Raw genomic sequence first — 13,962 nt, forward strand, 5'->3', positions numbered from 1 at the left:
ATATTTGCGTGGACATTTATCATCTTGTCTCCTGTATTAATCTAAGTCTGCATATCCTTGTCAACTAAATAAAAAACACATTACAAATATTGCAATGTGATACGCATATTCAGTCACCCATTATTTTCGATTAATTGCAAGGTTTATATAAATACAAATTCTCCCACAGGCTCCTCTTTCAGGAAGAACAAGAGAGGCAAGGATTATGGATTATGCCAACAATCAAGCGCTGTTGTCTGGCAATATATGATATGGTTAGCTACTTATGCTAAACAGGTAGGCCTACTATGTAGTATTAGGCATACTGCAATTTGACTATGTAGTACAAAGTATGTTCCGCTAGATGTCAGCAAGGTTGCATTTCCAAACCAGTAATCTGTAAACAGTGTGGATACAAAATCCAGGAAACACAATCAAGTGATTACAGAGAAGGTAAACAACAATAATCATTGACGTTTGTATTTGGATTATAACACCTAATAACCGCTTGGTAACCTCCCCTTTATATGTAGATAACTCTGACTAAACGGCTTATTCATTCAGACCTATATGAGCATAGCTAGTTAAGTTAGCCATGTCAAGGTTTCCTTGTTGTGATGTAGCTTCAAGGTTAACATGGCTTAACGTTAGTTCAACACTAGCCTCACTGGTAACCATGCATACAAGACATAATGTGGGAGACTAACCATTACGTAATCTCCTTATACATGCGTGACAACTTTCCATTGGTTTTCCTAGCGTGTACGACTGTTGTCATGTTTCTGAGACAGGGAGTTAAACGTGGATGTAAGGTTACATAATAAAACAGTAAGCCAGGAAAACATAAACGGCTATGTTTGTTAAAACATGACCTTTACCTATTAACAACATTTTATAGGCTTTCGTTTTTAAAGTGACCAGAATAAACGTCACAAAATAGGGACGTCTGATTGAATTGAAGCTATCTCCTCAAAAGACCAACCCGGTATTTGACTTCTCTTTCGTGACAGGAGAACAACTGATGCGACTGCTGTGGAGATGTTGAATGGCTAAACTGCGCAAGCCATGTCCCTAAGCTCCCTGCTGCGCTGTACTTCAATAAGGTCGTACATAACAGTTTTGTGATCACTGCGGTTTGCCAGAGATTTTATCCTATGTTGAAGGTTTATCCACAGCAGGAATATGATAAGATGTACTTTACTAATCCCAGATGGGAAATTTGGGAAGACAGTCTACCTATACCCTTGCAGTCATAACAATAAGAAAACGTTCTCATCAAGACTCATCATCTGTGTCTCTTTCTTTATCTTCTCTTTTCAGATTTGAGAGCAAGCTCATTGCCACACACTTTGTGCTGCAGAGAGCCTTGTCTGGAGCTGATGCAATCAACGCCCTAAGACCATTTTACTTTGCAGTCCATCCCGACTTCTTTGGCCAGTACCCCAGGGAGCGGGTGAGATAACAACCAATGCCGGCAATAAAAAGCAGAACCAAGTGTTGGGAAAGTCGTTAATCTCAAAATGCAATTTGTCCGTTTAACAGGAAGTAAATGAAAATTCATTGAAGAGGTTGAATGGCTATTTGGAGAACCTTCAGAAGCCTGGGAGAAAATCATCCCCGCCAACGAAGCTCACCTTCTACGTTAGGGGAACACAAGATAACGGTGACAATCAGCAAGACATTCTCCCCCCTGGTATGTTGGCATATGCTAAGATTTAAGAGCTTTTTTTGTAGAAGTTGTTAGAAATGGCATATCCATCTGTCAGGTGTAATTACTCGGAATTGGGCTCGGAATTTCATGACTTATTGGTAGCATAGGAATTTTGGTCTTTGTCTCGGTATTTTCGAGACCATTTCGATTTTTGGTATTCATCCCTGATTGGTTCAGGCAATCCATCTTGCCTGTCAATCACGGCAGAGGACAAAGGGAGGGAGGTAAAAGAGGAGGTTGGGACACTTTTTTGGGTTGTTTAATTTCAAAGTGTGACTCTCTTCCTCTTCCGCTCCTCACAACGATCAAATCGTATCCACAGCAGCGAGAAGCCAAAGTAATGCCTCATCAGTTTTGTGTCTAAGCTCCAGGTCTTTGTCCTAGGATTCCGCACAGTGAGCTTCACCCTGCAAACCAAGGATGTGTTGAGCACAGTGACTGACATCCTCAAGTCATGCAGTCTGCCCGTGGAGCACATGAAGGGGATCAAAGCCAGCACGGAGAAGCCAAAGGGACCACCAAAGGCTGGGACACCGTTCGACAGACCGATCAAGTGGGACAAGACCTACTACACATTCACTGGCTACAGGGACCCTGAGCAGGAGCTGGAGCAGGCCAAGCGAGTGGAGCCTACACTCAGGTAAGTTGCATTGCCATCCATGTCACTATGTCGAGTACATGGGACATCTGTTTGTCCTTGAACTGCTCAAGTATATCTCTGTGATTCTCCAATTTGTTGCTCTACAGGCGGCGTTGTAATAGGCTAGTGAAAATATATTAAATTAATATTATTAAGCGCAATCAATTTTGTGTAATGGTTATTCAGATCCTATAAAATATGCCTTTTATTTGTTGTGGGCCTGCTATTTAGTTTCTGAACAAGTACTGTGATCTTCCTCTGCTTTTCCAGCTTGTGGTTGAGTAAAAATGAGCCAAAAGCAACCAAGAAGCACATTGCAAGTCTACCTCGAAGGAATGAGCTCAACAGGCTGAAGACAGAACTGTGCCACAAGTTTTCCCTGGCTGACATTCGGTAATTATTGTTTTGTGGACTTAGAATTCACCCCTTTCCTAATTTTTCCCTCTTTTCGTCATTGTGCATGAGCATGAAATGCTAGACATTTGAAACATAAAAGGGAAGACATTACATTAAATACAGAGTTAAATATTGAAATACTGTGAAAGAAAGACGACAACTGCACTCCTATTCTGTAGGTGGCAGCGCAGCTGGGGAATCACCCACAGATGCTGTCAGCTCCAGAGTCTCAGTCGTCTGTCTCTGCAGAACCCTGAAGCCTTGCACTGCCTGCAGGGTACAAAACGACCCTAGAACCTCCCTTTGGAGTGAAGGCGTTGCACGAATCAAGCATCCGGCACTAGCAGCATGAAATGGGTGCCTTTGGTTCACTTGGTAGATAAATGAGCTCACAGCGATGTGATCTTTCTCATTCCAAATTCTCTTTACAGGACATACCATTGTATTCACTGACCAATCGGGAATGAACGCTTCAGGACACGTCATGCTGGGATCGATGGACGTCCACCAGCAGTGGATCAAAGTAACGTGTAATATAGAGTAACCGACCAAAAACCAGCGTTAGACCACAGAGGCTATATAATTAATTGCTATTTTACAAAAACAAACTGCAATACAATGAAAAAAAAAAAAAGACATGCAGCATTCTTTGAATTTATTAACGTCATCATGTAAAAATGCATTCATAGAAAAAAACGATTCTTATTGGAATTAATTGCACGGCCTTAACAACACATTTTCTTAATATTTGACCCAATATATTTCTGGGCGTTGGGGTGTTTAGTGTGTCCATCCACCTGTCTCGGTGTGCCTCCCCAGCTCATGGAGAGGGTGGCCAGCTACCGCAGCCTGCAGCAGCACTCCGAGGAGCTGAAGGAGAGGATCAGCCTGCTGCTGGGGGGCTCCCAGATCATCCACGTGGAGAGGCTGGGGCCAGTGCAGCCCATCCACACGCACTACCAGGCCCTCAGCACCTTCCACAAGAGCCTCGTGTCCCACCGCCTCCGCCTGCACCCCCGCAGCCTCCAGGGCCTCAGCATGACGCTGGAGAAGTATGCTTTACACCTGGACTAATCCAATAAACATGGACTATTCCATATAATCATGGGCTATTCCATGTAAATGTGGACTATTCCATATAATCATGGGCTACTCCAATAAACATGGACCATTTAATGTAAACATGTACTATACCAAATGTCCCACAAAAGTTCTTGGGTCTGATACATATCCTTGGACATTTTCCGACTTTTGCAGCACTGCTGTGTTGTACTTCTGCCTTGTATTGCACTTGTTTATTTAATATTTATTTACTGTTTAATATACTGCCTAGTACCTCATTTTATTTATGCCCTATTGCACTTCAGATTAGATCCTAAACTGAGTTGTGCTGCATTGTGCCGTCTAGTACTAATTTAGTTTTGTTCTCATTGAATGATTGCAGTGACCGGTGCACACCTAGTCTCCATGAGATGGGCCACTTCATCCTCCCCACAAACTGTGACCCTCCAAAGCTGCAGGTCTTCCTGCAGAGACACGCGCCGGAGGCACGAGAGCGCATCCAACGCAAGATGCAGTGAGCACAAAGCATATGTTCTCTGTCCATCATTTACAATGATCACCTTCTGATTGTGAAAGTCAAGAGGTGTAAAATGTATTTGGTTGTCGTGAATCCTGATTGTCTCTGTCTTGTCCACACGCTGGTTCTCACCTCATCCCCATCTGTGTTTCTGTCCGTTGATGTCTGTGTGTGTGTGTGTCTGTTGATGTTCGCCTGCCTGTTGTGTGTTTGTCTGTTGATGTGTTTCTTTCTGTCTGTCGGTCTATGTCTCCGTCTGTCGGTTCGTGTGCGGCCAGGCTACAAAGGGAGGAGGACGCGGCTGTTCGAGAGTGTCTCCAGGGCCTGTCCCTGGGGGGCCTCTCCAAGGACCCCAGCGTGAGCTCCAGCCAGATGCTCACCTGCTGCCGACGGCTTCTGGAGCAGCGGCTGCCCCTGACGCAGGGGCTGGTGGTCTGCGTCTCGCACTTCTACTCTGTCATGCAGGACGGGGACCTGTGCATCCCCTGGGATTGGAAGGGTTGACACGAGGCAGACAGAAGGAAGACACACACACCTAAAGACCTGCACACACACCCTCCGTGTCTTTGTATTTTCTTGTTTATTTTCCACACTGGAAAAATGTGATGAATTGTACTATTCAAACATATTTATATATAGTGAATCCAATACTGTTTGGTCTAAAGGAGTTCAAATTTGGGATTAGTATATGATGGGCTTGTCCGAGGAGTGGTGCTCCAAGACTTCCTTTTAAAAGTTTCGAAAGTATTTTTATTATTGCGCTTAGTCAGCTATGTATGCTGCCAGCAAAATTCAATATTATAAATACCAATGGAACATTGAAAAGATTTAAATATGATCAAAGAAAGGCATTGATATATTTTCATGTAATGTCAGGAAATTGTTGAACCGCAACATAATTACTCTAATAAATAATCTTGTTAGAAATTGTGTGTGCTAAACTCACAGCATACCAAAAAGGTAAAATGCAAGTTTAGTTATCAGTATTTGAAATTACTCAAGGGAGCACATTCATTTTGGAAAGCCGTTACACAATTTAATATTTCTAACACTCTAACACAAGCATTCTTAATAAACTTAATGTGCGGTTCTACAATTACTTTTGAATTGGGGGTGTTGCTAGAATTATTTCATCTTACTTGTACCGGATACTGGAAAAGGTAGTTTGCTTTTGGAAATGAAAACAGAAATACCCTTAATGATAGACAAGCTGTCTTGTTACTTTTGGCTTGGAAAATCTGCTCCTCAAGCCATAGCCAGTCCATTTTGTTTATTCCGAGCACTAAAATGATTTTACACGTTTTAATGAGCAAAAAAAAAAAAATCCAAACAGAAAAAATCAAACATTATGTAGAAGGGTGTTTCAGATTGACTTCAGGTAAATGTAACTAAATGTAATATTTAGATTCAGCAAAACGAGCCGGATGATCAAAATTAGACCATGATTTCCATGAGGTTATATATCTATATACATTTTGATCAAAAACAGACCTGACAAGGAAAACAAATGTAAGCAGAACACAACTAATGTAAATAAAATTTATTTTTTTCCCATATTTTACTTCGCCACAAAGCAGTCAGACAATGTACATTATATTAACAAATGCCTCAGACACCAAGTGGAAAGTAAAAAGTCAAGAGCTGGTATTAAAAGACTGTTTTCCCCTTCCCAATTCTTAATTCCGTGCGGAATCATAGGGTTAAAGTCCACCATCAACTCACCACCACCAGCCTGTAGCGTGACACACTAGAAGGGGCCTATGGGCGGGGTTATATGGCTGTTGATGCTTGAGAGTGACGCAGCATTATAAATAATATTTCAATAAATTGGGTGGGGGGGCACACTGGGCGACATGGGTTGTTTGTCAGTTTGTCTTGCGGAGCAGCAGACAGGAGTGGATGGGGGATGGGATTTATTTGCGTTGCACTTGTGTGAAGGAGGAGGAGGAGGAAGAGGAGGTGCTGGAGGAAGGGGGGGTCTGGATGGGCTGTACCGGCTGGGAAGACTGGAACATTTGGGCCGGCTTCTTCCGTGTGTCTGGGGAGGCCGTCTGCAGCGTGGCTGGCAGGAGCTGGTTCCTCTTGATGATCTGCAGCGCCAGCTGGGTGTTCCCTGATTGGACGGACGGAGGGGTCAAGAAACAACGACATAACCAAAGAAAACCACTTGAGCGCCGTTAAAACGTGTGTCCGGTGGAGGGTGGAGATCTGCGTATTTAGGGGACTCTCACCATTCTGCAGCTCTAAGTATACTCCCAGGAGGATGGCTTCTGGGGGAATTTCCTTTGTGTTCACCATCAATGCCGCCTTGGAGGTGGGGGGAAAAGAAACACAAACAAAGCATGAATCAGAGTTGGGATTTGCCAGGATGCTGGCGCCGGTCATACCCCTGAAGCTAAACCAGCATCTCTCCGTTCGTACCTGGTGAAGGCACTTGCGCGCCTTGTCGTACTCGCTCCTCAGACAGTAGGCACTGCCCAGGTTGAAGAGCATCATGGCCCGCGCCGCTGTCACGCTGCTCGGGTAGCACAGCGGCGTCTGTTTGGCTGCTGCGGAACAACCACACAATTATTAGTTCATCTGAAAATAAAGAGGGTGAAAACCGCACCGATGAGGATGATGTGTAGAGGGAGGTCCACTCACACGACTCCACGGGCTCGTCCCCTTTGTCCGATCCTGTGAAGGGAAAGAGACGGTGTTGAGTGTTGAGAATTAAAACACCAACAGAAGACAGTGTTCTTTCAGAGAATGGTGTGTGTGTGTAGGGGGGGGGGGGGGGGGGGGGGGGGGGGGGGTGTCAGGGCTGACCTTGGTCCTGCTCACTGGTCAGAACCCCTAGCGAGACGTCCGTGACGTTCTCGGGGTTGAGGTGGCCGATGGCGTCAGAGATCCGGTCCAGGGCGATGAGCGCCTCGGCGGCATACAGGTGACCCAGGAACCTAGGAGAGGAGCCACGGAGTGAACGCCGACGTGAGCCTCGGTCGGGGATGCATTTCATACGGCAGGTTGATGCGGTTTCAGTTTTAGAGCACTGCTTACTTGAGGGACCCAGACACCTTGGCCTGGTGGAGGAGCTTCTCAGCGTGGGTGAGGGCCATGAGGTTGTCTCCCAACGCCAACCCCACATAGGCGCTGCATGCCAGGATGCAACACCTGGGGGAGGGGGAGCAGAAATGTTACAAACCCAGCTCAGCCAAGTGGTTACGGTAGACACGAGTCTCAGGGAAGCTAAATCTCCAGTGACTTGCATAGCTTTCCATAGCACCCAATTCTGTCTGAGAGCGTTTGAATCAGACGATGGGCGCACAAAACAAAAGCAATGGCGATTGTACCATTGTTGGATAGAACAAGGATTTGGTTTGTGTGACATGGACAAGATGAAAGACGTAGGACTAAAACGACGGCAAGAATGTAATGTTCAGTCACCTGAGGTTCTCCACCTCCTGTTTTCGAAGAGGGGATGACGGCGCCGCGGACAAGAACTTGTCGGCCTCCTGCCCCTTCCCACTGAACACACACACACACACACACACACACACACTTAGAATAATAGGGCAAACTAGTTCACTAGCATTTAATGTACGTCAAAGTATAACATTAATCTTATTTATATCAAGAGTGGAAGGGATTTGCTACGATTGCTGAATCATTCCAGTGATTAATGAATGCAAAATATGCATCTGGCTGACCTGCAGGCGTCACTGTTTTCGCTGCCGCTCTCGGTGCTCCCTGATTGGCTGGAGTTCTTGGAGCCGTTCTCAGCCTTGCTCTCCTGTGGCGGGCTCTCGGGGAGGAGCAGCAGGGCGTTCCGCAGGCAGATGGCTGCAAACTCCATACTGGCTACGGGGATGGCGGACGACTGGCCCTCACTGCGGGGTAACAACAGAGAGAACAACCCATTTCACTGGAGTAACTTCATGCAGTGCATAGAGTCGCATGGGAGGGAAGTGTGATGGCACTGCCCCCTGATGGCCAAACATAACGTATGAAGTGGAATAGAAGAGTGATCAGCGAAGTTAAAGTAACAAGTGATTGACTCATACACAGAGAGAACACTGACCTGTAGATGGTGTTTTGAGTTGGCTGTGATGCCAGGACTATTTTTCGATGGTAGCCCTGTCCAACAATAGATTGAACTATACCCTTCTTGCAGGGTAACCCCTTGCTCTCTTGCTCCGAGCCCTGTTCAAACACATGTCGAATAATATAGACTTAAACATGATTTGAAAGACCGTAACATAACAGACATTTTTTTTAAATACAACTTAATATTGGTCCATTTTACATAGACCTCAAATCCTTTGAGGGAATCACTCTAAGAAATTGCAATTGATAAAATATGTCATTTAACCTGGAAGTAGATTGATAATAGCAGGCTGGACGTTGCATATAGGGTAAATATTTGTGCAAGGAAAATATCTTATGGGACAAAACCACTGCCAGAGGACCGACTTTAGGTTAGGCTGATACCAGTTCTGTCGACTCATTCCTACCCCTTTATTTGCAGCGATGCAGCACTCTGCCAACCTCAGCCATAGTCTGGGGTTGGAGTGGTAGACCTGCACCGCCTCCATCAGGCACTCAAACGCCGCCAGAGGTCTGCCGATGTGCAGCAGCTGAATCCCACAGTTATACAGCAGCTCGTAGCGCTTGTTCGCTAGCAGAGCGCACATGGGGATGCCGGCAAACTTCTTAGCTAAAATTAGAAAATCAGCATTAGGGCAACGCCATCATAGTTCAGTGACTACGTACACAACGGGGTCACACAGACACATTGCCAAGTTTTTGTTGCAGGCATAGTTGTGGCAAAGGGGACACTCACATTGCCCACTGCCGCCGTCGCCGAGCTGTGCGCACGTGTGGTCGTTCTCCTGCAGTGCCTTCTTGAAATAGAAGATACCCAGGTTGTGTTTCCCCATGGCAAAATGTATGCAGCCCAGGTTGTTCCAGAACATACATCTCACACATTCTCCTGCGGGAAGACGAGTCGGTTATCACGCGGGTCATCCCAGGATTGAGAGCGGCTTACGTATGGATTGGAGTCGTTTCAGAATGATGAAAATTAAAACCACTAGGGATGCACTGATCAGGTATTTTAAGACCGATATTTACAGTGGCTGAGCTAGAAATGCCTAGTTTTAACACGGATTCCTTGAAAACTGGGGCAGCACTGGCTTTATAAACCTGGCTATAGACACACTTAAGATATAGCTACATAAAACCCATTTCTTAATAACGATAATTTTATTATTATTATTTAGCCTTGGCTTTTATCATTTTTATTGACATTTTAGGCCATGCCATTCTTCAACTGTTTATTAAATCAACTCGATCTGGCAATGGAAAAAGATGTTGCCATCTAAACTCACATATGTCATTTAGATTGAGTTCAGCTTGTTTTAAATAAAGCAGAAGGATTAGCGGGTAGTGTACCAGCGCCTTCCTATGAAATTATAGATAGTTTAAACTAATAAGTGTAAGATTACTCTTTTTTTTGCAGAAACCCCCCCCCCCCCCACCACACACACACAAACCCACACACACCCATCCACCCACACACAAACTCTCCAGTGAGGTGTCTTGACGGCTGCTGTAATCTGCACATTTTTGAGTCGCGTACGTTTTTTAGGCCTGCGTTCAGGGTGTCGTAATGATCGAGCAAGACAAAGAACAACCCATGAATAAAATGTCATGGCTCTTTCAGGAAGCGACACATGAGGTGGATAGAGAGAGGACTGACCTGTCTTTATGGGCCCGGGATGCTCCGCTATGTTTGAGCTGTTGAGCAGCTTCACTGCCTTGCGGTAGTTCCCCCTCAGGTACTCAAAGTTGCTCTTGAGGAAGAGTGAGGGTGCAGACTAGCAGCAGAGAGAGGAAACCACACTGGTCACTTATTGCCCATATAGAATACTGAAACCATCCATTAAGTTCATCCAACATGGAAAGGCGAACCTTGTGGTTTACATTGGAGTGGGTGGTGTTTTTGCATCATTGCCAATAACATGTTTTATCCTGCACCACGATGTCTGGTAAAAAGGCATTGCTGTTAGGTACATCTTCCACACGAAGGAGGGCAGACCAGTTTCAAACCTCTATTGCTGTTTGAATGGTTCACTGCAAACAATGTCAAATGCAGATTAAAACAAGAATGTCCAGACTTACATTTCCTGCCGTGTTCATCACGGATTTGATCTCCCTTTTACATGCCTTGGAGGATTTCATCTGGATATAGGCCCGAACTTTGTACTGCAAGAAAATTAAAAAAGTAAAATTGGTATCAGATGTCATCTCCAGGCCTACGGGTGAGTCTCCGTCTAGCTGCTAGCGTTGAATCATCAATCAATCATACCTGGTGAATCTTTGACTTGGCTGCTTCAATCATGGCAATGAGATCGGCCTTCTGGTGTCCCCCATCCTTGTTTGAATTATTGCTCTGAAACCGAGTAGAGGACATAAACATCAACACAACTGAAGTTTAACAAATGTATTAGTTGTTTACACGTGAATACTAATTGGTCGAACAAAGAAGTCAACTCTACAAATGGAGTCAATAGTTAGGGAATGTCTTGCATCATATACTTTTCTCCCTGGCCGATAGGTCTTCATTGAGTTTATGCATGCATTATCAAGCAGTCTGTATGTATATTCTGAATAATGACTACCATAGCCCATTCATTAGTCAAATATTATGTCTCTGATGTCCCAACTTTACCCATACTTGCACTCATGGGAACGGTTTGAGCAGGACCCGGGGAACTTTGAGCATAATAGCTTAGCCAGCACAAAACAACAAAATCACATCTTATCAGCACAAACCTCTCCTTTTCCATTTTTCTGGTTGCCTTGCAAGGCGAGTTTGTCGAGCACCGCCAGGAGATGGAGAGCCTTCTCTGGCTGGAATGTAAGCAGGTACAAATCCACCAGAAGAAAGCAAACCACCTGAGCAAAGCGTTCTACGAGGACACATGGGCAGAATCAAGCAATGGCAAACAAACAAAACACTGCAATGATGGTGTGTTGTATTTTGGCATTGTAGGAAATGCGACTGTCACAGAAATCACGTACCAAAGGGTTCCAGAAACTGGTATAGCTTCTCTCCTATTGAAATGGCCTCAGAGTACTGGCGCAAATGGTAGTGAATGATGGCTTGATTGTGGTACAACAAACTATTTTCAACATCATCCAGGCCATCAATGTCTTCCACTGATGTGTGAACCTTTATGGTTAAAAGCAAAAGGAGTAATCAACAACAGTAATAATAGTAATGAGAACAACAGAAAGCCATTGGTGACTTTGACCATGACAGGAAATATGTTCAATACAAATTGTATGGCTACATGGTGGTAGCCCACAATTGTTATACCTGGTTTTTCATTGCCATGAGTGTCTGCTTCAGAGTCCCTGTAGTAGTTTGACCACTTTTGTAGAATTCTGCGATAGCCTTATTCATTGCAATCTTGTAATCCTCTTTGTTGATCTCTTGCAAAGTGGTAAGGTGCTTGATTGACTCATCGTACTTTCCAGCCTGTCAACATCCAACATACAATGATCAATGACACCTGCAAACGTGTATGTTGAAAGACACTCAAAATAGAAGTGCAGAAATGTAGGTCATGCAACAATTTGACCAAAGACTGAACCGTGCGATGTTTAACGTGTGGCTGAATTACCGTGAAGGCTTCGTATGCACTGGCGGCTATTTCTCTTTCTTGATCTGCATTCCCAGGAGAAAATGAACCATCCTGCTTGGACTCGTTTTGCTCTGAAAATTAGAAATGTTTAATAAAATGTCGTATATTAAATTGCTGTCATACACATGAAAGAGACCAGTATCCATTAGTAGAGCCCTTAAACACATGCGAGATGTGCAGGCGACCCCCTGTCAGCCAGAGTTCCATCAGCATGAATCTGAGGTCAGCATGAATGGATGAATACCACATGCGATGCACTAAATACTACAGAAGATAATGGAACGCTTGCTTTAAACGATTTTGGCAGACGAACAAATACGATTCCAAAAACGTGACAGGTTTCCACAGTGAATACGTGCCGGACATCTGAACCGAACAACATCAACACGATCACCTCACGGTAACACAGCGCTAGCCAGCTAGCCAGCTAGCGTTAGCCGGGGAACTTACCTGTACTTTCTGCCATCTCTATCTATCAACCCCAGCTGAAGACGAAGACAGTGGTTCAATTTGTGCGAGGGATAAAATAATCCGCCAATCGACGTCAACTGGCGCAGCAAGAAACATATAGGGTAACCCAATATGTGCAATCAAACGTTTAATACGGGGGACGGCTATCCGAAATCTGTCCGCTCTAAACAGATTCTTCTTTGCATATTAAAGACGACACTCCGAAGTCAGACTGCGCCCCCTGCTGGCCTGGAAAATGACTGGCGGTCACCAGCAGATGAAGAAATCGTGTGGTGGATTTCTGCACATTAAACAGTTTAGAACTACATAGTGTTTTAAATACGAGGATGGGATGTTTAAGTTGGAAGAAGTCACAGAGTTAATATGTCAAGCAGCTCCAGTGAGGCAGAAGAAGACGACGAAACACCAGAGAGACGTCTGGCGAGTGAAAGGACCGTCGAACAGAAGATGGCATTTGGTAAACCAGAAGATTTCCACTTCGAGGAAAGTGAGGAAAGTTTCGAGATTTTGAGAATCCTAGACTAGAGAATTCTTTGGCAAAAAGTAAAGTAGGCCTGCAATAACAACTTATGTCCACGTAGGCCTACTTCACATATTGATTTGTTTCGAAGCAGTTTGCCTATAGGAAGCCCGCCTAGACAAAAGCTGTCCTGTCTTTAAAGTCGGAAAGGCATTTGAGTTTAATCTAGAATTCTGCATTGTCGTTTAAACGTTGACATGCCTTTCAGATTATCGGCGGAGTGCTCATCGCCTCCATCGTTTTGTGCAACCTGACACTGATATGTTAACATATCCATTTGTGTTTGCATTGAATTGTATTTGTGAAAAGAGAGTAATTTCTATGTAAATCACAAAATGCATTTGTGAATCCTTCTCTGTGCATTCATTATTAATGAGACTGTTCGGAGTCCGGACCCCACGAATGCCACCCGGCGAGCGCTGCGAGGGAGAGAATTTTCCACGGCTGGATTTGTGATTCAAGAACGGATAACTCAATTTAGCTCATAGGACCTATAGGCCTATGCTCCAATAGTGCGAGATAAAAATAAAGCACATTAATTTGAATGATTCTAGCTTGCGTTTGATTTATCGCGGGAACGGGTCTGTTAATGGGCCAAATATTAAAGGGTTCGGGCAGGTGCGGATTTATTTATACAAATCACAAAATACATTTGTGAATCCTTCTCTGTGCGCATTCATTATTAGTGAGACTGTTCTGAACCCATATTTGATCTATAGCTTTGATATATAAGTGTGAACTTGCACAACACTGCTTCCCTGACATCGTCAAAAGGGACTTTATATGGCCTATCATTTAAATAGGGAACTAGCCTACAACTTTTTTGCAACGTTCCTTTCTGTTTTGTTCCGCTAACTACAGTAGAGGATTAGGGCCACTCATTAAAAAAAAAAAAAAAATCTGACTTTATTCTCAGAATTCTGAGATTATTTAAAGGGGACATATTATGAACAGCATTTTCCTGGGATTTGGGGT

The 13,962-nt window shown here is 44.3% G+C and overlaps 2 protein-coding genes across 5 annotated transcripts; one reads left to right on the forward strand and one right to left on the reverse strand.

The window, feature by feature from the left end:
- The first annotated feature begins 340 nt into the window (after nucleotides 1–340).
- tcaim (T cell activation inhibitor, mitochondrial) lies at nucleotides 341–6,097 on the forward strand. Of its 3 annotated transcripts, none has more exons than XM_056602226.1 (11): nucleotides 341–432; nucleotides 990–1,082; nucleotides 1,300–1,432; nucleotides 1,522–1,672; nucleotides 2,075–2,330; nucleotides 2,601–2,723; nucleotides 2,906–3,003; nucleotides 3,158–3,249; nucleotides 3,546–3,778; nucleotides 4,171–4,302; nucleotides 4,584–6,096. In XM_056602226.1, the coding sequence occupies exons 2-11, from the start codon at nucleotides 1,045–1,047 to the stop codon at nucleotides 4,807–4,809; spliced, it is 1,482 nt and encodes a 493-aa protein (XP_056458201.1). In that variant the 5' UTR covers nucleotides 341–432; nucleotides 990–1,044; the 3' UTR covers nucleotides 4,810–6,096. The 3 variants fall into 3 exon arrangements, with proteins under 3 accessions (XP_056458201.1, XP_056458203.1, XP_056458202.1); XM_056602228.1 differs by lacking the exon at nucleotides 341–432 and adding an exon at nucleotides 441–490 and having other exon boundaries at nucleotides 4,584–6,097; XM_056602227.1 differs by lacking the exon at nucleotides 341–432 and adding an exon at nucleotides 522–807 and having other exon boundaries at nucleotides 4,584–6,097.
- Nucleotides 5,417–12,693, reverse strand: cnot10 (CCR4-NOT transcription complex, subunit 10). 2 transcript variants are annotated; one of them, XM_056602225.1, is made up of 19 exons: nucleotides 12,447–12,693; nucleotides 11,976–12,067; nucleotides 11,669–11,830; nucleotides 11,371–11,521; nucleotides 11,122–11,258; nucleotides 10,655–10,738; nucleotides 10,468–10,551; nucleotides 10,046–10,163; nucleotides 9,128–9,277; nucleotides 8,799–9,001; nucleotides 8,366–8,487; nucleotides 7,995–8,174; nucleotides 7,732–7,812; nucleotides 7,345–7,458; nucleotides 7,114–7,244; nucleotides 6,949–6,981; nucleotides 6,727–6,851; nucleotides 6,537–6,612; nucleotides 5,417–6,418 (listed from the first exon to the last, which is right to left on the reverse strand). In XM_056602225.1, the coding sequence occupies exons 1-19, from the start codon at nucleotides 12,460–12,462 to the stop codon at nucleotides 6,219–6,221; spliced, it is 2,259 nt and encodes a 752-aa protein (XP_056458200.1). In that variant the 5' UTR covers nucleotides 12,463–12,693; the 3' UTR covers nucleotides 5,417–6,218. The 2 variants fall into 2 exon arrangements, with proteins under 2 accessions (XP_056458200.1, XP_056458199.1); XM_056602224.1 differs by having other exon boundaries at nucleotides 6,727–6,854.
- Between the last annotated feature and the right edge of the window lie 1,269 nt (nucleotides 12,694–13,962).

The sequence above is a fragment of the Gadus chalcogrammus genome, chromosome 11, assembly GCF_026213295.1.
Source record: "Gadus chalcogrammus isolate NIFS_2021 chromosome 11, NIFS_Gcha_1.0, whole genome shotgun sequence".
Classification (NCBI taxonomy): domain Eukaryota; kingdom Metazoa; phylum Chordata; class Actinopteri; order Gadiformes; family Gadidae; genus Gadus; species Gadus chalcogrammus.

Coding starts and splice junctions, on each gene's coding strand:
- tcaim (XM_056602226.1), top strand. CDS start 1,045: ATGTCCCTAAGCTCCCTGCTGCGCTGTACTTCAATAAG. Junction 2,724..2,905: donor TTTTCCCTGGCTGACATTCG/GTAATTATTGTT, acceptor CCTATTCTGTAG/GTGGCAGCGCAGCTGGGGAA. Junction 3,250..3,545: donor TCCACCAGCAGTGGATCAAA/GTAACGTGTAAT, acceptor GTGCCTCCCCAG/CTCATGGAGAGGGTGGCCAG.
- cnot10 (XM_056602224.1), bottom strand. Junction 11,259..11,370: donor CCAGTTTCTGGAACCCTTTG/GTACGTGATTTC, acceptor GTGTCCTCGTAG/AACGCTTTGCTCAGGTGGTT. Junction 10,739..11,121: donor AGAAAAATGGAAAAGGAGAG/GTTTGTGCTGAT, acceptor ACTCGGTTTCAG/AGCAATAATTCAAACAAGGA.